This window comes from Lagopus leucura, unplaced genomic scaffold (genome assembly GCF_019238085.1).
Source record: "Lagopus leucura isolate 7727_CA_CO unplaced genomic scaffold, USGS_WTPT01 Super-Scaffold_100094, whole genome shotgun sequence".
Taxonomy (NCBI): Eukaryota; Metazoa; Chordata; class Aves; order Galliformes; family Phasianidae; genus Lagopus; species Lagopus leucura.
The window spans coordinates 353632-377046 of NW_024962321.1; the positions used below are offsets into that span (position 1 = coordinate 353632).

Here is a 23415-nt window from a genome sequence, read left to right on the forward strand (position 1 = left end):
TCCTAACCTCACACACTTTGAGGTTATAAAAAACCCGAACTTAAAGCGTAACAGAAACATGAAGGCACTGCACGCGTTCACTTCCACACACAAGCTGGGCATCCTGATTCCAGCCGCCGCCGAAGCACCAGGCGCCGCCGTTAGCAGACACCTGCAGGACGGACGTCGCTCCGCCGCCCAGAACGGAGCTCTGCGGCTTTAAGAGCCGCCGCTGCTCTGCCTCCTCCCGCCGCAGGCTCTGCAGAGCCCCCCCACCCCCAGCGAGGCCGGGCACCAAACGGGAGCATGGGAGGGGGATGGAAGCGGCCCGGCTGCTCGGGGGCAGCGGGGCAAAGTATGAAACGGCCGACACCAGGAATCAGATAAGGAGCGCCGCCTCAGCGAGGACCCAGGTAATGACTTCATGCAGACACCTTCCAGAGGAGGAGGCAGCCCTTGTCCGTGCAGCTCCTCCCTCAGCCTCTGTGAGGTACGGCATTGCCTTTTCCATGCAGCATATTACGGGGGACGGGATTTTGGTTTTACTGCAGTAAGATTTGGACTGGAAGAGAAAGAAAAGGTTTTGTTTACGGCCTAAATGCGCGCTAATGGAGAGCCGTGCAGCCCTGCTCTGTACCTGCACAGCGCACTGCTGGCTGCACAGCCACACGAGCTGCACTCTGTTACCACACAGCAGACGAGAATCTCGAATATCGGAGGTGATGTAAAGGAGCCATTTATTTGAAGAAAGCCTTCCAGCTTTTAGCACCTCTATTAAAGAAACCCGTGCCTTTTCAGGGCCTCTTTCCTAATGCTCACAGTAAAACTGCCATACTTTTCAGCAAATATAATTTGTTCCTCCATACAGATTCGTGACAGGTTATCAACGGGCAGTGCTGCTGGTTTAGGTTTATATACAAAACATCTCTAAAACCTAAAAGCCTTGAAATAAAACAGCAAACCAAGTGACTGACATCAAATGCCAAGAGACTCAATCTGCAAATCAGACACGCTGTCACCCAGTAGTGCTGCAGAAGAGGGACTGCAGGCATTGGGAGCTGTGTTGAAGCACTGCTCACAGTGCTGCTGCAGCGCCTGCTGGAGCCCCAGGCCAGGCCAGGCCCGCAGCTGAGCGTGGCACAAAGCAGCCCAGCAGAGCCACGACAGCTGTGTGACAGCAACTCTGCAGGGAGCACTGAGCGAGCCCTTCCAGAACAGCCAACTGCAGGGTTTCACCGAAATGGTGGTGTGATGGTGGTCATTACGACAGGTTAGAATACTGGAGGGTGGGGGAAATGTTTGTAACACCTGACCTTAAAGAGTTCCTTTCCATCGTGAGCTGCGCAGACGTACTGCCACAGTGCACATGGCTGTCAGCACACAGCACACCAACTTTCCCTTCCCATTCTGTGCAAATTAATTAACCTGTTCTTAAAGAACAAGAAGTTGTAGGCTTGGACAGAGATGCTATTCAGGTAATGCATGGAGGTGCTTGCCCTCAAATAGCAATCTGCTCAGGCAGGAACATAATGACAGCTATTATCAACTGTAACATATTCATGCATCCCTTTCTATAAAGCTGTCCCTAGAAACAAATTTTAAAAATACATTACAACTAAAGACCATTTCCACTGCAGTTCCCCTGCCTGCATGAAGCCAAGCCTGTGTGCTCAGGAGTTGGATGTGGGCTAAATACAACCATTTGGGTTGCACTGGAATTCCTCTACAAGAAATGTTGGGGCTGCAGACAGCCAACGACTCCCCATGCACAGCAGGATAGCTTCCTCATTACACAGCACATAGAATGTTAACTCATCACTGCTAGCTCTAACAAATCTATGGGAATCTAAAAAAAATCCTAATGAGATCTTTGTGTGCCTGTTTAGTTTATTTTTATATAAATATTTTTATGTCATCTGTTTCTTTATCCCCTGCAGCAAGAAGCAGCTCCAGTGAAAAGAATGGACAAAGATGCAGAAGCGTTGCAGGCGGCCAGAGCAGAGCTGAGCGAGGCCCGGCGGCAGTGGCACCACATGCAGAGCGAGATCGAATCCCTGCACGCTGTGGTAAGCGCCGCAGAGCAGCAGCCGGCTCTGGGGAAAATAACCCAGGGCCGTGTGCTTTTATCCTCTCTTAAATGATTACAGGTTTTACTGGAAAATATCTCAGCCTTAACAAAGTTTACCTTAAGACTATTGTACTATTGTTCTTAAGTAATATTCTTAGAGGACTCGACATAAAAACAGTCTGACTGGTAATGACAAGTATGTACAGCATCTTTGCGGACACTTTCCAAATCTTACAAGAGTTAAATTCAACAGGAAAAGGGTTTGGAGCGCTCGCTGCGTGCCACGGAGCAGCAGTACCACATGCAGCTACAGAACTTAGAGGCGGAGATTGAATGCTTGGAGAAGGACCTGCAGGACGTGAGGAGAGGCATCGAGAAGCAGCTGCGAGAGCACGAAATTCTCCTGAACACGAGGATGAAGCTGGAGGAGGAGATTGCAACGTACCGCAGCCTGCTGGAGCAGGAAGAGAACAGGTACTGCTGGCTGAACTCACGTTGTCTTCCTCTTCAGAAGTCCCCAGTGAAATAACCGTCGCATTGTAAATACAAGAGCCACTCAGTAAAATGTGGTATTATAAAATCCTTACAAGCGTTTTCATTGTGCTCAGCTTTACCAGTTCCACACTTATGGATGTCAGACTTCTCTCAGTACACTGCAGGTAATAACGAGCTGCCTGCACGCTCACTGGAGGCACTGCTGTCAGTGCAGGTCTGTGTGGCTGCTCCCATGGGTCACACGAAGGATCCCTTTGCACGAGGCTCGTATCACTCAGCACCACCTGAAACAAGTGTCAGTCACACATCTGGGGCTCTGCACATCAGCACGCTGTCTAACAGTGTCTGGCAGTGACACTCTGCTTTAGCTGCTCCTTGTCTGCCCTCCCCAGCACACTGAACACCAGCACTTTCATGTGCAGATCTGCGAGAGGCAGCTACAGCTCTGTCAGCAACAGAGGATGAGGAAAAGCACAGCATCGCTTCCACTGGTACCCAAACAAAACAGGGCTCAGAGAGCTCTCAGCATCTCACTGCCTCCCTCAGATGATGCAGGGCCTTCATCCAGCAGCCTCACACATTTGAATAAGAAGATTCCACACAAGGGACTCAGATTTGGTGCTTCTAACTCTGTGAAAATACACTCAACACAGTATTAATAAAAATAAATATCTCTACCTGGCACACAACCAACACACTATAACCTGTTAAAATTGCTGACAAAATTAAACAGACATTTTCACTTTCTTTAGTTTTACATTCAGAACAAGAAATCCTAATGGTTACTACAGTCAAACAGAACTTCTCATACTCCTCCTATTTTTAAATAGCCCACAGCTTGTAAAACAAGTGATGGATTAAAGTAATTCAGTGCTATGAGGTGCTGGTGAAGCTGTTTATTTTTGCAGGTACGGCTGCTCCATACCCGAGCAGAAGGGCAGGAAGCCCAGCCTCACCACGACCGCCCTCACGCTGCCTGCAGGTCGGTGCTCGCCGCCCCCTGGGCTCACGGCCTCCACAGAGCTTCAGAGCTGGGCTGTTGCCACCCTCCATCCACCTGCATGGCACATCTGCGTTTTCTTTTATAGATGGAGTGAAGAAGCACGAAAGTGACAAGATGGAGTTGATGACGAAACAAGCAGTCCTAGAAGAAAATATTATGAAGCAAAGTGCTGAAGCTCATGGCACTATAAAGTAAGATAAGCATCAATTTAAGAAAATATTTAAATGTGAATCTTGGGCATTACAATTCGCTCTCTGATTTTTCCTTTCTTTAGTATCCACACAGCTAGGAAGCTCCAGAGTAGCACTGGTAGTTCAAGTTCTATTGAATGGTGTGTTTTAACAATAAATTAAAAATTAAAGATATCTTTATTAGCATTTACTTCTTGAGCTAGCAATATCATGTCTCTGCTTCTAACTGCAATTTCTGTCAAGAATGAAACTATTAATACATTTAGTTAAAGCTGAAAGTAAACGAGCCCATGCCATGTCTGCAAAGTGCCTCTGGGGCGTTTTTACACAAACAAATTCAGGCCTGGCTCTATTGGGAAACCCCTCTGTTCTGCTGATTACTATAGAGGGAAGGAGAGCCTGGCTGCTCAGGGGGCATCTGAGGGCTGGAATGTTTTATTCTTTCTCCTTGGAAACAAACTATCTGTGTTCAGAGCAATGGTTTTGTATCCAAGTCTACTTAAAAGCGTACAAACAAAACCACACTGAAATGTCCCCTGGACTTGGCTTTCCAGAAGGAAGCTGTTCAAAATTTAATAAGCAGATAAATAAATAAGAACTCTGGTTACTCAGTGAAACATTTTAAAAGCAGTCCCGAAGTTACGTGTTGCACAGCACCTACAGGGTCAGAACACCTGTGCTTTACTGTTTCAGGACAGAAAAAGTGGACGAAGTCATTAAGCAGTGGGAAGGCTCTTTCTTCAAGGACAACCCGCGCTTGAGGAAGAAATCCGTTTCGCTGCGCTTTGACCTGCACCTGGCAGCGGCCGAGGAAGGGCACAAACCCAGCCAGCAGAAAGCCCTGCCTGCCATCGAGGTCAGGCTGGTGATGAGGCGCTCGTGCAGCATTCCCTCCATCACACCCTAGCGCTGGGCACAGCAGGCCGGAGCCCCCTGCCACCGTACGGCCCTGCACACAACGCACAGCGGCGGGGAGAAGAGAGGAGAGGCAGATCCTGCAAAGCCTGACTGCCTCCAGCTCTCTGCTCCGGGCGCAGGCTGCAGTTCTCTCATCGCTGTTGTTTTGTAGTACTTCTCCAAACATTAAAAGAATTAAACTGTAACTTTGTACCTCGGCAAGAGAACTCTGGGAATGAGAACCACATATTTCATTCTCTTCTTCAATATTGCATATGCATATTGGCTGATGAACCATTCCTATCATAATTGTCATACTTGATAGATATTTTAAAACACTTTCTAATAGAAAAAAAAAGTGACATGCAACAACGCTCTTAAAACACACCAGGTATTAACCAACAATTTTCTTTCAAAAGTGAATAGTATTTTTAAGTATTTTTTAGGCAGCAACTGAGCAAAAATGTCTCTCCCCTATGACCACGGACACATTTCTCAGCAGTGCCATTACAAACAAATAGCACTGAGCTGTATGGTTCTGCTGCTTTTGAAGCAGGGATTCCCACTGAAAATCAATCACTCTCTTAGCTCTCCTTGTGCATCTGCAAAACGACTCCCAGCCATATTGAGAATCAAATTTAAGGAGTCAAGCATCCATTTTTAATACCGATATTTAATTCATTTTGTGAGTAGTTGCAACGTGAATTTAAATACCTTCAACAGATCCCTCTCCTGACAAATCCTGTAGGTAAAACTGGCCCCTGACCCAGCACACAGCAGATCACTGAGCTGCCAGGTCACGACCACTATGGCTTCAGTGGGACAGACAAAATAAGGGCTGCGCGTGCTGAGTCAGAGCTGCCAGCACATGAAGTGCCCCTGGAGGCAGCAGGCAGAGCAATGGGCAATACAAAGCAGAGCTGGCAGTCCTGCATCTGCACATGGACAGAAACCAGAAATGGAACCCCAACATGCTTTATGAGACCACGGGACAAACTTCAAACAAACAAAACAGAGTAAGGACGTTTGTTTACCGGGATTTAAGGAGGTCAGAAACTCCTGCTGGGATCACTGGAACTATGGTGGCTCAAAACAAGAAAACACACAGACAGAATCTGCGGGATCCAAAGCAGCAGGAAAGAATTGACTGCAGTGTCAGTGAGTGCCATATGACTCAAGGCACGTGTCACAGGACTGGCACCACAGAGTCCTCCACCGTTCAGTTACGCTTCTGCCTTTTATCAACAGCAAGAACGCCATGTTTACGTTGCCCATAGTTCTCTATCTACTGTATAAAGCTGGCTAATTATCATTAACCTTAAACTGATCTGGTGGTGTTAATACCTGAGTTGGCATCCTGAATGTAACAGCCTCTCCTGGCATTTTCACTATGCAGCTTTTTTTTTGTGCTGTACTCTATATTTCACAATACTTGAATTTAAACTAAGTTTTAATTGCTTTAAGGCACTTTAAACAGGGATACAAACTTACCAAAGCAAATAGCAGTACAACAATAAAAATAATAAAAACAGAGTTTGCCCATGCTGCTTTGTGAGCTTCAGTGTGTCTGTCTTGGGGGGTCTGGGTGGCAGAGAACACAAACTAAAGCTGTAGGTAAGAAAATCCACAGCACTGCATCTGAGCACTTTGCAAAGCTCCCTGCAGTATAACTCCAACTCCCCGAGGACCTCTACCAGCACATGGGAGCTGTGTGTCCTCCTACTAGACAATCTGCTGCTAATTCCAGCCAACCTGACAAGATCTCTGTGTGAGTGCCATACCAGGAGCAGATGACGGCATCTGGCTTACAAAGCGATGATCTAAAAGATAAGCTGGCTGGCAAAGGTAAAGAGCAAGTAAACATGTAACAGAAACTTGGTTGAACACATAACCTTACAGCTCCTCTCACGCAGGCAGAGCTTGCACAGGCACATGGCCATTACCATACACACAGAAAGCCCTGGCAGCTCCACAGTAACCAAAAATGGAAAACCTTACCCACAGACACATTTTTTCTTTGGCCAGTGAGCGCCCGCTCACTCTTGGACCCCAGTACTCAGTTCTTGGGGTTTCTCTTCCTCAGCCTAACTCCAAATGTCTTCCCTTGTGACACAAACCTCAGCAGCACAGTACAGAGCACAAACCCGGCCTTAATCTTGCAGTACTATCTAAACATTATTTTAGAATATTGGTATTACTGTGCATTAGTCACTCTCAGTTGGGAAGCTTAAGCAACCAGAAAAATTGCTGCCCTTAACTGTGCACATTTCATCACCTACACACCTGACCTTGCCATTTCTGAAGCCGTCTCAGTACAGCAGCAGCAGCACAAACACATCCTGAGCTATCCTGCAGTGAGAGCTGTATTCCATCCCCACAGCTGTAACACTCAGCTCAACAGCTCCTAAAACACACAGCTTCTGATTAAAGCTGGAAACCAGCTGTAGTAACTCAGCTGTACTGTTTTATGACCACGAAACCTGAGGCTAATAGAAAAAAACACTGCAGCACACAGTAATAGCTGGCTTTGTTACTACAGCACTGCAGGCAGCCCACCCTTCCCTGATCAAAGGGCTGCTTCTCCACATGGGACTGCCTGACACGGAATTCCTCCAGCATATCAAGAGCTGCTGCTACTCTCAAACTGACTCAAATATGCACGCTGGTTTTAACTTCATTTTCTTCCCCTAAAGTACCGATACAAGGGAGTATCTTTTTAAGTTACCTGCTAAATTGCTCTTTTCAAATTTCTTTGTTGGCTCATAAACTACCCAAACTTCCGCAGGTGTCAGTGTGAACTATAGGTGGGTGTGCATGGGCACAAGAAGAGCCAAGTAAAACCAAGTAAACCAAAGAAAACAGTAAATTGCTGACCTTGGAAACATGTACAATGATTCAGAATTATTAGCATGGAACTGCATTGAACATTCCAGTAACTTGTGCAAATTTAATGCAACATCGAACACAATTTAATTTCATGAACAATGCAATGCAATGAATGCATGGAGTCAAATCCAAGACAAAACAAGGCTATTTTTCACTTCTGTAAGTATTTTATCTTTACCTTACAAACGTTCTGCCCAAGTGAAGCTGGAGGACCAAAAGGCTGCAGATTTGGCTGTTGGAGGATCTTTTCAATTGTCATATTCCTTCTGTTGTCAAATGCAAGTCAGATTATTCTGTGTAATACCACAAATCTCCATTAGCACACTGTGAGCAGTGGGGGCAGTGCTCATCTCTTCATGTGTCCATGAAAGCGTGCTTACTTAAGAACAAAAACAAAGCAGGCCAGGCTGCAGGCACCAAGGACTGCAGCACCTCGGCATTACGGCCAGTTTGTTCTTCTCCCCTTCTATCACCCTTCAGGGTTATACAGGCATTGTTTGTGTTTAAAAAGAGCTGTTTCTGGTGCCTTTCCAAGGGCAGTCACGCTTTGTTTCTCCTCGTGCACCAGGCCCACCACAGCCGTCCATTACAGGCACAAGGGTCGCTATTTTTCAGCCACAGGACACTTTTCCAGTCCCCAACCTTTATTTCACCTGCAGCCTCTCAATGACAGCTCCGCGGTGTAACCGATCCCAGCGGAGCACGCGGTGCCGTGCCTCGGCCTCGGGGCGCTTTGCAGCACCACCGTCATTCGGCCGTTCTGTTGGCCAGCCTCGCACAGCCGCCATTGTCACCACGTCGGGTAGAACTATTCTAGGCGGCCGACGGTTCCCCAAAAAGCCCTTATTTCGCCCGGTTATGGGATTTTTTACGGGATTTTTTACAGGATTCACTCGGGCTGGACGCGCGGCGTCGCCACCTCAGATGAAAAAGGCGCGCAATGGCCGCGAGGCACCATGCGCGACGCCGCCCTGCGCCGCAGATTCGCTACCGGGGAACGTGGCCACATCTCTGTGGAAAGTGCTGAAAGGAACGTGGAAGCGCACGGCTCGCGCACGGCTCCCGCCCGCCCTGCGCCCTGGCTGTGCTGGCTGAGGGCACGCGAGGCTGCGGTCGCGGAGCAGAGCGTCCCGCCCGCCGCCCCGGGAGCGCGGGAACGCCGCACCCCGCCCTCGCCCCATCCCGGTCTCGGCGGGGTGAGGTAGCGTTCCCCGCAGATTCGCCACAACACCTTCCGCTCTCCTTCCCCTCTCAGCGGGGCGCGGGGCAGCCCTCAACCCGGCGGCGTCTCCGAGGCGAGCAGGACGGACCGACCAGCCCCCCGTCATCCGGACACCCCCGGGCGGGAGCAGGGCGGCGGCCGTGGCGAAAGTGCGGAGCGGTGCGCGCAGGCGTGGTGCTCGCCGCCGGCTCGGCCCGGGGAGGAACAAAGGGAGCGCGGCGGCGGCGGAGCGGTGAGTGCGTGGGGGCGCGGGGCGGGCGGGGAGCTCTCGGTGCCCCTCGCGGGGCGGCTCTCGGCCCTTTGCACCGGACCGAAGGGGCTCAGATGGGCGCTGCTCGCGCGGCGGCTCCGCTCACGGCCTCCTCCGGGCGGCGCGGCCCTCGCGGTTGGCGGGCAGGGCGGCGTTTGCAGCTCCGTGCGGAGCTCCGCGCCGGGGGCCCGGCTGGCGGGCGGCGCCGAGTGGCGGTGGAACTTCGCGGAGTTCCTGGAGAAGAAGGGCCGGGAAGCGGGGCCGGGCTGCCGAAGGGCTCCCTGCGGGCGGCGCTCTGCGCGACGTGAAATGGCTCCCGGGGCGCCGGTTCGCGAAGTCCGGAACGTGAGCGCCGCACAGCCGCGCGTTTCGTGCCGCGGCCCTTTAATTGAACTCGTGGGGAGCGCGGCTGTTATGGCAGAGAGCGCCTTTGTTTCCGGAAAGCCTTTTGTTTTCGGAACTGGCGAGCTTTTGGTAATTGTAATGAATGGACGGGTGGTGGAAGCATCGCAGGCTGGCGTAATGCTTAATGGGGTGGTGTTCTTTTGTCTTTCAGAAACACAAATAATATAATGTCAGGTGGCTGAAAGTTTGCCTTTCAAAATGTCAAGTAAGTTTTCAGACTTTTCTTCCTTTGGTGAATGACCGATCTGGTTCAGCAGGCTCTGAGGCAGTGCCCGTAGTCCTTGTACACAGAGCAGCAGTGCTGCGCAGTGCTGTGTCCACGGCGCTCCATGCTGTCTGACTGCTGTGCCGTCTGCTCTCGCTGCACGCAGCTGTTTCTGATGCCCGCCCAGAGGTCTCAGGCACTGCTGCAGCCCAAGCATTTGGTCTCACTGCAGATCTGACTGTCACAGCTTCTGCTATGCCCTGCTTTGTTCCTTACCCTCATCTCATATTCCTTATTCTGCCAAAATAAAAGACCAGCAATGTAGCAGTGATGTGTTTTGTTTTCTTTTAAAGTTTCTTCTGTCCTTCGCTGTATGTTCTCGTTAAATTGTTTGCCACAGAGGATTCCTTTTAAAGAACTCATTCAAATTTTCAAGGATTTTCTTTGCTTACGTTTATATTTTAACAGAAAGGCCATCTTATGCTCCACCTCCTACCCCAGCTCCCGCAACCGTAAGTACAGTGATTTTTCTCGTTAACACAGATCCCTGGTAGCAGAGCTGTTAGTGACTTACTAGAGCCATAACAGCGGAGATGCAGCACTTCCTATGTTGGGAAAACACACTTGTTGTATTTCATTATTATGATACGTGTTGTTTGAAATCCTCTCAATTTCAAAACAGTTTGTGAAAAAGAATTTGAATAAAATGGTTTCATCTTAAATTCAGCGTCTGCAGGATCTGGCCTTTTTTATCAGCAGCCACTGGAATTACTCACCTATGTGGCCATTAAACTCATGCAGACAGTGCTGCCCATTGCCCTAAAATGGTATTTGCAGCAGTTGCAATGGAATACTGGAATATTCAGGGGCAAGTTGATACACTTAATTCTCAAACTCCGCGCTCAATTTGTACACAAATAATGAGCAAAACTGGATGCATTTTTTGTGTGTCCGACACATTTTCAGTGGAATGCAATTGTCTGTTGTATTTGGTCAGAAAAAGGAAACACTCACTGATGGAAATGTTATCCAGATTTCATAAAAATACTGATATTTTGGGATCCACTGCATGATAAATATCCTAATTTATAGTAAAATGGTATGGAATGCTGGTTAGGAAAAGATGAAAATGATGTCCAGTAGTGCTTGTGCATGTATAAAAGCATTCTGAAATATTATGTGCTGTGGTTGGAAAAGCTCCTGAAAGCAAACGCAGCTCTTGTTTTGGAGGCAGAGCACTCATGGGGGGAAGACATGAATGTGTGGAACAAAAGAATGAGTAAAGGTGCTATAGTGGAGTTCTTTTGAAATCTGTTACCCAAGAGCTGTCATCCCTGATCTCCACATCTGGGATGGAAAGTGCAGATGCAGTCAGGTGAAATGCAGTGCTTTCACTTCACTGTGCTCTACTTCACATCAGAAGAGGCCCGAAAGTGATCGCAACGTGTAAAGAACAAGTTAAGCTTAAAAAAGGAAAAAGAAAGAAATCATTGTGTTTTGCATTGTTTATTCAGCTTTCATTTTGACATGACTTAGTAGATTTGTGCTGTTAGGAGGAAAGTGTGGCATGTACCTTACCTGTACCTTACAAGTGAATCCCTGCATCAGGAGCTGTGCCTGGGGCACAGTGTGGGCACAGGCAGTGCTGAAGGGTGGCTGCAGAGGCCGTGCATCCTTTAGTCGAGCTGCAAATCCCCAGCAGTTCACAAAGCCAGGTTCACGTTTGCTAACAGTGATGTGCACTGCCTGTCCTTCCAGCACCTTCTGTGTTAACTTGAATCACTCGCAGTCCTTGAGATAACCAGTGCTCTGTAAAGAGCTGCAGAGGAATGCCTTCTTTACCCCTCGTGGGCCGGATCCTGAGCTCAGCAGGGTATCACTGGCTCTCACTGACCGCAGTCTTGCATCTGAAGTAACAGGTGGTGTGTAATGCAGGGTGGTTACCTGGCAGCACGGAACTCCTGCTGATTTCTCTGCAATGGAGGTTTGCTGTCCTCAGACTTTAGTGAGGATGTTACAGTAATGCTGTCATGTAGTCAAATGGCATCATTTTACACAGCAAATGTCTGTGTCATCATCAGAGGCATGAAAACTGAGTCAATGCCAGCTGCTGTCATTGAGCTTAAGTTTGGCAGTGGACCATATGAAGGCTGGTTCTTAAAGGGTGCTTTTGTATTATTTGTTCAGAAATAAACCAACTGCAGCACGTGCACGTATAGTTGAAAACCTTGCAAGTCAATATAGTTTGGCTTACAGGTTCTGTTTGTTGTGTGTTTGCATCTGTCACACCTTGGATCCTCAAACTTAATCATAGGGCTTTTGCAGCTGTAATGTAGAGTGGGAACAGTGAGCACATCGCCTTGAAGGGCCCTGCAATGGCCTTACCAGAGTGGCTCTCAAGTGTAAGATGGTGCAGGTAATGGGTGAACCTGGCGTGGTGCTGCAGATGCTGCTGGGGCCCCGGATGGGAGCAGTGCTCCATCGCCGTTCCATGCCTGGTCTGCTTTATTTGCAACACCATTTGAATTCTGGATAATGAAAAGAGCTTGTTGAAGTGCAGGAGTGAGATTCACAAGAGAAAGGAGAGACAGTGAACCTCCTGGTGTTTGATTGCAGTCCCTGCTTACCCACCATCTGTGTGCTCAGAAATTAGGTTTTCTCAGCGTTACCGGAGGTGAGAACAAATTGGTCCACCTGCAAGAACGGATGAAGATGTGTTTGATTAACTGCTGAAACGTCTCTGATTCAGTGGTGGCCTAAGATCAGTTTGTGGTTTCTAACCTGCAGATTGCATTGCAGCACTTCTTCACCCCCGCCAGTCTCCTAACAGAGCGGCGTCTCCATGCATCGTCCTCTCTTGGTTTTTCTAATCCTTACAGTTCTCCAAAGTGTTTTGATTCTGCAAACCACCAGTAAGGTCTTCTGCTCCTGGTGTTGGTGCACAGATGGTGCTTTGAGAGACTGATTTGTTTGTTTTTACCCTGTTTGTTGGCAACGTCCTGTTCATGAGAAGTCAAAAGGATGGGAAAAGGAGGAGGCAGAGATTTTCGCTGTTGTAGTAAATGTTGACTTGGGGAATTTTTGCCCCTATACTGTGTGCTACTTTGCCTTCTAAGTTTGGATATGAGACTCCTCTTGAATTTCTTGGTGGCTTAAACGTTGGAAATGTGATCAGGACTGATGGAATACTTGTGACACGCCTAGCAGAAGTAAAAGCACTAACTTTGGACGTTTGTAGTGACACAGCTGCTAAAGAATCCTGTTTCCTTGATAGCTTTATATTGGACTAAATTCTGTGTGTTGAGAAGATATCAACTGCTACACCTCATTTGCTTGTTTAAATTCTGATTGCTTTTGCATGCCATATTGCAGTTCATTTTCATTTATGTGTTTTCCTCGTTTGATCTCATTTCTCATTCGTGTTTTTGTCTCATTTGTTTCCATCAGCAAATGCCCAGCACACCAGGGTTTGTGGGATACAATCCATACAGCCATCTGGCCTACAACAACTACAGGCTGGGAGGGAACCCGGGCACCAACAGCCGGGTCACGGTAGGAGAATCAACTATTACATCATCCAGCAAACAGCAGGCACTGCCCAGAAATGGCTTTAGAGTTAGGTTCTTCTGAATCTTGGCTGCTGCCTCGCTTTCTAGGAACAAAAGATTACTTCTGGTTTTCACTCTCCATCCCTACCCCTTCCCCTTCACTTTGAAACCCTTCACAAGCGAACGGACTTCTGTTCAGGAGGGGGAAAGATGTGGGAATTGTGTGATGCAGGACTCCAAGGAGACACTCCGTGGTCTTCAGTGGCCGCTGCACATGTAGGGAAGGTCTGTTCTGCAGGTACTGATCCCTGGGGGGAGGGAACTGCAAATTTATACAAAAATAAGGAGGGATGCTTTGCAGACGGGGGTCGTTGACAGTAGTTGCATCACACTGTTGAGCTGTGCGAGGAGTGTGAGCCTTTGTTTTCCTTTCCAGTCCTGGTCTGGTTTAAGTGTGTGAAGTCCAGTTCAGAAACAGTTGTTTCAACAGAAGTGTAATGATATAAAATGGAATCAGATATTCTGTTTCTGTGGGTGTACTGAAAATGGACATCAAATTCATTTCTGATGGAGGAAGTGAAGTGAAGTGAGAGGTGACACTTCCTTCAAATACAGAGCAAGTCCTGAGCATCAGGTGCAGTCAGGAAAAAGGCAGTGGAGGCACAAAATGTTCTTAATTAACACGACAGCAATAGAGTAAATCCCTATTTAAAGAAAAAAAAGTTCCTGTAATTATCATAACGAAGTTTTTCGTTTAAGACTTTCTTAACTTCAAAACATCTGCTCAGTTTAGGACGTGGTATAAGAAGTGATTTGTCAAGGAACACATACAGTGCCCTGAGTGAAGAGTCCTCTTCTTGTGCCTCTTCTATAAACCTCCTTTCAGACTTGATGAGTCCTTCAGGCTTATTGAAATGCTTACAGAAGAGGCCTTCCCCATACAGGCTGGAACTCGACTGATGTCCTGTCTGACCACGTATTTATTTTCCTAAGCAAGATGAAGTTAGGTTTGCTCTGAGAACTCTCATTGTTTCTGTACGTCATAAGCATACACAGCTTTCTGTGCCATGCATATATCAGTATATGTATGGTGTCTTGGAACTCCTGTTAATTTAAAAGCATTAAACAGTTTCCGTTAATGTTTTTCAAACCCATCTGTGTGTGTATCTATGTATACATTTTGGTAATGCATATACTCCATGTACATTATCTATACCTATAGTTCTGTATGCATTGTTTCATAGAACTTCATAAATTCAGCAAAAAAAAAAACCAACTGAAGAGGAACAATTGGAAAGCTGAATACAAGGTTGGCCTTTATGGCCAATTTCAAATATTTGCTTAATCTACTCAATCCTGAAAAAGCTCAGAACTGCTTTCTGCTTTTATGAAATGGTCCCACGGTGGTAACTGCCCAATGGTGGGAGTGCTGTGGGAGAGCTGGTGGGCTGTGAGGTTGTGGTGAGGGGCACAAAGCTGCAGGAGTCCTGTAAGGGATGAGCAGGGCGTGCAGCAGCTCTCCATCAGCAGCACTCCTCTTTGTCTTCTTACTTAGCACGAGGTGTTCAGCACTGCACAGGCCGGAAGGAAGATCAGAGCACACAAACATGCAGAGGCTGACATGGATCATTGCAGCTTGGAGGCAGATAACGCCTCCGATGGATCGGTTGCAGAGGGGGATTTGCTTTCCATAGCGAGCAGTTTAACAGGACTGCTTGTGTGCCTGTGCACGGGCCGGGGGGTTGGTGCTGCATTCTTGAATAGGGGGTGTGTTTGTCCTTTCAACTGTGCGAGAGTAAATGCTTCCCCAGAGCACGTGAGCACATTAACAAATGGGCTTCTTCATTTTCTTCCACAGGCTTCCTCTGGTATTACCATTCCAAAGCCCCCAAAGCCCCCAGACAAGCCCCTGATGCCCTACATGAGGTACAGCCGGAAGGTGGGTATGGGTACAAGTAATAGTAAACCTTGTACATGCTAACAGTTCATCGCTGTTATTTTAGTTTCAGCTTTTAAACTTTTACTCCTAACAGCCTGCGCTTTCCTTTAAGGGAATTGTAAAGTACAGATGCATTGCCCTGCAGAATAACGCAGCACTGTTCTGTTGTTACGGTTGCCAGTTTCTGGGGGGAAAGGTTGTCTCTAAAATGGTAATTTCCTACTGCTGTCCGCTGACAAGGATCCACCCTGCCACATTCAGAACTTCCTGTGACTTACTGAGAGAACTTTTTGTATAAAGGAAGTGTTCCTTGCGGTATACTGGGCTTGGTACAGTGCTGTAGCTGGACTGAAGAGTAGCAATGAGTGGACTTTGCATGTTCTCCTTCACCAACCTAGCCTGTGGCAACGGTTACTTCGCTATTCTCTGAACTGTTTGACAGAAAATAGGAGAGAGACCCTTGTGGAGTCTGAAATCTGATTGGCATGGGGAGGGCAGGTGAGCCCGTCTGGAGCGGGTGAGCCAGAAGGAGATTCTTCACTTCTGGTTCAGTATCTTTACCAGCGTATCTTAGGCCAAAAAACCAGCAGCAAAAAAAAGTCAAGTGGCGCAGCAAGAAATAACACTGGCAGCTCTCTCCTTGTTTTTTCCCTGTAAAGTTAGAAACCTTTTTGGTGGAGTCAGAACTCGTTGGAACTCAAATTGATCAGCGAGACTGAAAAGTATTTTGAAATGTTGCCTTCTGATCTGAAAAGCTCAGTGCTCTTTACCGTAATCTGCTGGATGTGTGCACTCAGTAGCACTTCTTTTTCCCAGAGATGCAGCGATGTGCATTTGAGAAGAGAATTAAGAGGGTTAAAGGCAATATTCTCATGAAACCAAAGCCGTTTCAGTAGATGACCTCCTACTGACTTCCTGCCCCAGAAAATAACCGAGGTAGTTTAGCCAGGCTCATTCCTAACTTAATCCTGTTTTTCGTGGTGGTTCCAGAAAGAACACTGAGATGACAATATAAAATGTTTAATTTGGAAGTATTTAGATATCATTAGTAAAGCTCCAGCTGTTTCTGTTAAGGTCTGGGACCAAGTGAAGGCGTCCAATCCTGATTTGAAGTTATGGGAAATTGGCAAGATTATTGGAGGAATGTGGCGAGATCTCACTGATGAAGAGAAGCAAGAGTATTTGAATGAATATGAAGCTGAAAAGGTAAATGGAAGAAATCTGGGATGTTTATTACAGCTGATTCTTCTAGGAGCTGGTCTGAGAAGAAAAACCCATCTTACCCTTGCAGTGGTGTATGAGGCTTTCACGAGACCCCCTGTATGTAGCTTAATGGAAGTATGTCCTGACACATCTTTTAGACTTTTTTTTTAATAACTGTACATCAGCTGTGACTGGTCAGTTTTTAGACCTAATTCAAAATGAAGTATTTATAATTGAGTGCCGATTTTAACTGTTTAATGAATGGATTTAATTGTACAACATCAGTGTTGAAAAGATTGTCTCAACACCAGAATCCTCTTTCAAAACTAGTGCTCTGCAGCTGCTGCTATTGAGGCATGAACGTGCTCATAAAAGACTTGCAGTCACGTAGGGTTTGGTTTCCATGCTGTTACCTGGTGTATCTCCACGCTGTGGCTTAGTGTTTTGTTTCTTAGTAGAAAAATTGTACCATTTTTTAGGGCTTTCTTGTGTTTTTGTTTTCCATCTTCGTGACAAAAGATGACAGCTACGCCTTTCTCTAGGTTGGTAAGTGTTGAGGCCTTCAGCAGACTGTTACTGTGATCCTAAACTGCAAAGGGGAGTTTGTCCACCCGCTGCCTTGTAGTCAAACCCGGTTGGTGCCCAGCCTGATCAAACCTGAGCTGTTTTATTCCAAGTCAGTAGAGAAGTGCTTCCCAGCTGGCTGCTCTGAGATGAAACAAAATTAAGGAATTCTATTTTTTTAACTTGGTAACAGTGTTTAGATTGTGAGCTCCTTGGGGCAGGGGCCATCTTGCTTGCATTTTTCCAGTGCCCAGATAGGGTTCCAGTCCTAGTAATAAAGAAACTGACGCTCCTAGGTATTGGTGCCAGGATTGTAGATTATCTCATTTTCCATTGGAAATACCTCAGATCTCTGTACAAATTGTAGACCAGGCAAATTCTAAAAGCGATGTGAAAGAAAGAAATTCAAAGGGAAAATATTTCAGAGAAGGTGAAAACAGTGATGCAGTCCTGCTACCAGTAGTCTGGCTGCAGCACTCTGTATCATCCCAGTGCAGGGATGGATCAAAGAACGCAAAGGCGTTGAGTTATTTGGAAACTGGCTCATGGCATAACTGGAATAAAGAAAGAGAAGAAATGGAAATAAAAGGCGTAGTTAAAACTCCAGGGAATTACTGAGAATATTTTAAGTCAACTCATCTTTATTTTACCAGAGTTCATTTGATAAATGCCTTGTTCTGAAGTTTGACTTCAAACAACAAAAACAAAGCGTTCTTAAGACCTCTTAAGCAGTCAAACACACCTAAAAGCCCAGCGGCAGTTTGGCTGAATGACGGTGGAAGAAGTTCTAATTTGTGAAACTGAAAGCTGAGGGCATCTGGTTGTGTATCAGTCAGATAGCGCAGAAGAGATGTCTGTATAACTGCCTTTGAGCTGCACCTCATTGTGTCGGGTCTGAAATTGCCCAGCGGTGCAATCAAACCATGTTGGTCACGTTTCAGATTGAGTACAATGAGTCCATGAAGGCCTACCATAACTCTCCTGCATACCTTGCCTACATCAATGCAAAAAGTCGTGCAGAGGCTGCGTTAGAAGAAGAAAGCCGCCAAAGGCAGTCGCGCATGGAGAAGGGCGAACCTTACATGAGCATTCAGCCAGCAGAAGATCCAGATGGTAAGCAGAAAGCAGTCTGCATGTGTGCAGGGAGAAAGTCATCACAGGGCCTGTGGCATAAGACGTGCCAGATAGAAAATTACTTCTGTGTAGCCTTCCCAGCGCTGAGCGTGACTTGCTTTTGTTTCCGTACCTTCAATATTAATTCCCATGGTTCCATTTTATTTTGTAGAGCTACCAGCTGACCTTGTCTCACTCCCAAAACCTAAGGTGACAAGCCAGTGATAAATCTTCCAGCCCTTAATTGTGCGTGAAGTAATGCGGACAGTTCAAAAGAAATCGGTCCGCTTAAAACTCTGTAGTGGCTTTTCACAAATGAGTTACCAGATGATGAGCTGCTTCCTTTAATCCAGTTTGAGTGGAACCCTGCACTCAGCAGAAGCACATCGTTCTGATAAGCTGAGCTCTCGCATGATTAGGAGCACCTGAACTTCTAACGTTCAGCAGATGTCATTTGAGGTTGTTTAGAACAGTTTTATCCTCGCTGTTGACAAGTTGATGAGAAAATGCTGAAAGTTTATTTGACTGCAAGAAAATGCACCCCACCCAGCAGGAAGAATTCCGATTCGTGCCGTTAAGGGCTACTTTTAAATTCATGACCCAGCATGGACTTGTTGAAACCTGAGGGTGAAAAAATCTGCTCAGTTACACCCTGAGATAAAGGCTGTGGCAGCAGCACCTTCCCATGTGAGGTAACTGCTGAACTTCTGTCAACACATTGAGTGCTCCAAGCAGCTGATGTTCTGGGCTTTAATTTCTGTTCTGCAGTACATGGGCCAGAATTAATGCAGGCAGAGCCAGCTGTGCCAGCACCAAGCTGGATCCGCTCACATTTGGGATGAAAGGCAGACTCATTCCTGTGGCAGGAGCGTTGCTGCTGTGCTGCCCTGTGTGTCAGTAGGATCTTAGGGGCTGTAGGAATATCGTGAGAAGAGAAAAGAAGACCTTGTGTTTGTGGAGGCTCAGATAGCAGTTCTGCTATCGAGAACCTGACTCTGCTTCCATTTTCATTGTAGTGAAAGGCTAGAGCTGCTCGGGGCAAATGCAGGAAGTTGCAGCGCAGCAAGTCTTGACTTCTACAGGCCAGAAGCTTTGAGTGCTGCTGGATGTAGGAAGAGAGTTGTGTAGTTTCAGATGTCAACAGGAGTCTCTTCTGTTCGTATTTTACGTTTGTGTTTGTCTTTTTCAGTGAATGTTGTTCTGGTACCACAGTTAATCAGAAATGGTTTCTTTATTCAGTGCACTGGTAGCTCATCTTAATCTGGAAACGCATAAATAACGAGGTCAATCCAGAGCTCATCTGTGTGGGAGATGCATACAGAACAGCAGCCGTAGCTGAGCTGGGGCGATGGCATTCTGATCCTCACACCGCCTTTTTTCCTCTCGCTGACGTTCCTTAGTCAAATATTTTAGTATGAACTTCATGACACGAGAAAGCAGTGTTAGGTTTTGGTTTGTAATTAGTGGTGACATTGGTGCAGTCTCGTTAGCCCAGTGCTTACTTTGGGGAATTGCAGCGCTGTGCTTCCAACTCCCGTTTCAGATTACGACGATGGGTTTTCGATGAAGCACACGGCCACAGCTCGCTTCCAGAGGAACCATCGGCTCATCAGTGAGATCCTGAGCGAAAGTGTGGTTCCTGACGTCCGCTCCGTTGTCACTACAGCTAGAATGCAAGTTCTTAAACGCCAGGTTCAGTCTCTAATGGTTCACCAGGTAAAGATAAACGATGGAAAGGCAGCGTGCCAGGCCCCGCACCCTTCGGTCCCCACGCTGTTCTTGTTGGGTGTCTGTGCTCTGTTGGTTCGTTGGGTTTTCTCAGGAGTGCCAAGATGGGAGGTTTCACCCCGTGACCTTTTTTACTGACCTTTTATTAGGCTGTATGTTGTTCTTCAGGACACCTGAAGTACCAAACCCATAGCTCTTCATTATTACACACAGCCTTTCTCTGTAGGGGGTAAACGTGCAGTTTAATGGATTCAGTTGCTTATGACTGCAGTCTCTTCAGTGCACAGACCCATTTATTGTTCAGACCTTTTTACTTCTTGGTGTATGTTGGGTTCTGGATCAAGGAAAACTTTTTGCTGCAAGGATTTAAACACTGCTGCATTTAATTTTCAACTGAATACTGTTGTCCATTTCTTCAGAAGTAAAGCAGCTTCATTTCTTACATTTCCAGCGTAAACTGGAAGCTGAACTGCTGCAAATTGAAGAGCGTCACCAGGAGAAGAAGAGGAAGTTCTTGGAAAGCACAGAATCCTTCAACAATGAGCTCAAAAGGGTACGAGTCTCCTTCTCCACTGTGAGCAATGTGCTGGCTACCTGCTCATGCAGACACTCTGCCCTCTTCCTTTCAGTTCAGTATTGAATTGTTTGCAATTAGATGAGTGCAGTGTCCCAGGTCTGCTGAAGTGTGTGGCAGTTGGAAAGCACACAGCATTTCTGTGATCCCTGCTCCCTTGGTGTCCTGCAGTGGTTGTGTGCAGGCAGTGCGCCCTGCGAGCACCTCCAGGCTCCTGGAGTTCCAGCTCAAGGAAAGGGGCCTGGAGCCACTATGGGGAACGTATGCTGTGTCCTAGGCTGCATCCAGAGCCAAGGTTTAGATCACTTATCTAGGTTCTTTTTATATGTACTTGTTGCTAATTCTGTAGTTTCTGAAGCTTTTAATGTAAACTTATTGGAATCACAAGTCATTGTGCACATATTGCTGCACATAGAGATACTGAGCTAATAACTGAGTTTTCTTAATGTTTTGTCTTTCACAGTGTAACTGGGGTAATAAAAGAGGTTTTTTTTCATTGCTAGCTATGCAGTTTGAAGGTGGAAGTGGATATGGAAAAAATTGCAGCTGAAATTGCTCAGGCTGAGGAACAGGCTCGCAAGAGGCAGGAGGAAAGGGAAAAGGAAGCAGCTGAGCAAGCTGAGCGCAGTCAGAACAACACAGCAGCTGAGGAAGAACAGGCAGCTAACAAAATGGAGGAGAAGAAAGAAGAGGAGAGCACTCCAATGGAGACAGGTAACCACATTTCAAACCACCTTCAGGATCCCCGAGGGATCAGTGTTAAAGTACCTCTGCAGAGGCTGTGCTTGGCTGGGGGGTGCCTCAGGTTTGTGCTGTTAGGAAGAAGGGCTTCTTCAGAAGAATGTTCAGCATAGTTATCTTGGTGGACACAGCTGTTTGTTTTCCTCATTAAGTTGTTCCTTTTTAAAAGGGTAGAGAATATCACAAAATATGTAATACTTTGTGTAAGGAGAAAAAAATTCTGAATGCTTTCATCTTCTAGGCTTGGTGGGAGCAACTGAGCGCCCACTGCCACCATCTGGCAAGGATGCCAGAACTGCAGCTCTCCCCATGCTGCTCTTCCAGCCTGCCCGCAGGCTTTGTTGTGTTCCATACAGTGACTTTAGTGACAGTGTTTATGCGAATCAGTGGCCAATGTCTCAGTGAGTCATTGCTGTAACAGCATAAGGGAGAGTGGACTGATTGTTTGGATTCTGGTGCATCCAGCTTAACGAGGCACATTGCTTTCTGTGCCCCAGTCCTGAGTGCAGGCAGCTGCAGGAGACCTTCAGGGTGCCATGCAGGACCACAAAGTGGAGCTTTGAGAGCTGTGCCTCTTACTGCACGTACTAAGTAACAAATAATTGCTGTGAAATGCTCTCATTTATTACAAGTTCCATTCCTAAATTCTAACTGCGCTGCCTAAATAAATTTATTGGTATGTAAATGACACTGAGAAGAATTTTGTTACAGAAGAGCCTCACCCAGAAGAGAGCACAGAAAGCCAGCAGAATGGTGAAGAGGGAACATCTACCCCTGATGATAAGGAGAGTGGCCAAGAGGGGGCTGACAGCACTGCAGAGGAAGGAACCAGTGACAGCAACACTGGTTCAGAGAGCAACAGTGCGACAGTGGAAGAGCCTCCTGCAGACCCCAACACTGAGGAGAGTGAGAAGAAAGAATAAACAGTGACTTGTTTCATGTGTGTCCTCTTAATGAAGTACTGGTTTGATTTCAAAATGTGCTAAGCAGCTTTGTATCTGTACTGCCTGTGCCACGTGTCTCCCAAAGAACTGGGGTTTGGTAACACCTGTTATCAGCATAGTAACCTAAAGGGCATTTTGGGACAGAGGAGCTCTTAGACAGAAAACATCTCATTCCTCTAAGCATAGTGGTGAATATGTATCAAGATAATTGTTTGCAGTTTTGTTTCTAATACCAAAATCAGGATTTCTCCCCTTTTTCTGACTAAATTATCACAGCGAACAGAGGTGGATTCCCGAGTGCCTGAGTGCAGTTATCCTGAAGTAAGCGACGCTGTGTCCCAAGGATTTTTTCTGAGATGGGGGATCACTCACAGCAGCCCTTGCTTTTCACAATTTGACTCTTTATTTGCTACTTAGATATCCTAACAGGAGCAAAGACCTGGCAAAGTGCAAAGCAGGAGAGCGCTTCAGTGTCTTACTGCAGTCACAGCGCAGTGACAGCAGCTCCTTGCTGTGCCCTCCCAAAACCTCAAAAAAAACCCTATAAAAACTACTGCTGAAAGTGCCCCATTTTGTCTGTGTGAGCAGAAGCCCTCTGCAGAGAACTACAGACACAAACCGTTTGTTTCCAGCTACAGGAGAGCACACGCTGTGCACGCCTTGGTAAATAGTGTGCTTTGATGGGACGGGGGGGTGAGGTGGTCGTGTTTTTCTAAATCTTTGGTTTTTTCCTAATGGTCCAAAAAGAATAAAATCCAACAGTCTTGTTTTCTAAACCGACAGTGGTCTGGTTCTTGTCTGAAGGCACCGCTGTGCTTGCAGGGCTTTGGTCTGAAACAAAAACGTGGAATCCATTGCAGACATATTTGGTACTGAAAGCTGTGCAGCAGGAGCACCTCGAAACCAAAAACTCGGAGCTGATCCGGGCTGCCATTCGGATGCTGTGACCAGAACTGGTGAGAGCTGTTGGCTTCAAGAGCTGCTGAATGGGGGAATCGGGGGAGGAAATAAATCCCTGCAATGAAATCCCTGTAAAGGAATCTGGCCTTTTTGCCAGCCAGCTTTTAGCTGCCTCCTTCCCAGTGATCAGCAGTCAGTTTCTATCACCCCAAATGAAGTGGAACTTCCACCCCGCAGGGCTGTGATGTTTGTGTGTTTACAAAGCGTGTGATACGATGTCATTACACACCTTAATACCTGGATCCAATCCTTACTGCTCATTAACTGCTGTGCAGTTCTGACCGCACACGGCTTCGTGAGCCCATGAGGAGCTTCCTGCTGGGAGGCGCTGAGGCAGCAGTGTGTAAAATGTGTGTAAAACGTGTAAAATGTGTGTAAAACGTGTAAAACAGACCCTCGTGGGACACGGCCGGGTGGCTCCCAGCTGTGCTCGTGCTCCACAGCTGCAGCTCTTTGTGAAACCTGCTACAAACTACAATAATTTTAACCTCAGAATTCCA

General features: G+C 46.9%; 2 protein-coding genes across 3 annotated transcripts; both read left to right on the forward strand.

Annotated features, from left to right (window-relative positions):
- The first annotated feature begins 296 nt into the window (after nucleotides 1-296).
- On the forward strand, nucleotides 297-4817 carry KRT222 (keratin 222). The gene is made up of 6 exons (XM_042887610.1): nucleotides 297-392; nucleotides 1917-2045; nucleotides 2301-2526; nucleotides 3089-3091; nucleotides 3514-3736; nucleotides 4430-4817. Exons 1-6 carry the CDS (start codon nucleotides 297-299, stop codon nucleotides 4641-4643), a joined length of 891 nt encoding a protein of 296 aa, XP_042743544.1. The 3' UTR covers nucleotides 4644-4817.
- A 4076-nt stretch (nucleotides 4818-8893) lies between these two features.
- Nucleotides 8894-22731, forward strand: SMARCE1 (SWI/SNF related, matrix associated, actin dependent regulator of chromatin, subfamily e, member 1). Of its 2 annotated transcripts, none has more exons than XM_042887612.1 (11): nucleotides 8894-8973; nucleotides 9548-9601; nucleotides 10070-10113; nucleotides 13049-13153; nucleotides 15008-15088; nucleotides 16163-16294; nucleotides 17797-17968; nucleotides 19512-19684; nucleotides 20148-20249; nucleotides 20774-20984; nucleotides 21726-22731. In XM_042887612.1, the coding sequence occupies exons 2-11, from the start codon at nucleotides 9595-9597 to the stop codon at nucleotides 21932-21934; spliced, it is 1236 nt and encodes a 411-aa protein (XP_042743546.1). In that variant the 5' UTR covers nucleotides 8894-8973; nucleotides 9548-9594; the 3' UTR covers nucleotides 21935-22731. The 2 variants fall into 2 exon arrangements, with proteins under 2 accessions (XP_042743546.1, XP_042743545.1); XM_042887611.1 differs by having other exon boundaries at nucleotides 8895-8973; nucleotides 21723-22731.
- Nucleotides 22732-23415: the final 684 nt, after the last annotated feature.

Bases quoted from the DNA above. Each gene is read 5' to 3' on its own strand.
- KRT222 (XM_042887610.1), top strand. From the start codon at position 297: ATGGAAGCGGCCCGGCTGCTCGGGGGCAGCGGGGCAAAGTATGAAACG. The intron at 393-1,916 runs GTAATGACTTCA...TATCCCCTGCAG, and splicing joins CCGCCTCAGCGAGGACCCAG to CAAGAAGCAGCTCCAGTGAA. The intron at 2,046-2,300 runs GTAAGCGCCGCA...TAAATTCAACAG, and splicing joins TCGAATCCCTGCACGCTGTG to GAAAAGGGTTTGGAGCGCTC.
- SMARCE1 (XM_042887611.1), top strand. The intron at 10,114-13,048 runs GTAAGTACAGTG...TGTTTCCATCAG, and splicing joins CTACCCCAGCTCCCGCAACC to CAAATGCCCAGCACACCAGG. The intron at 16,295-17,796 runs GTAAATGGAAGA...GTCACGTTTCAG, and splicing joins ATGAATATGAAGCTGAAAAG to ATTGAGTACAATGAGTCCAT.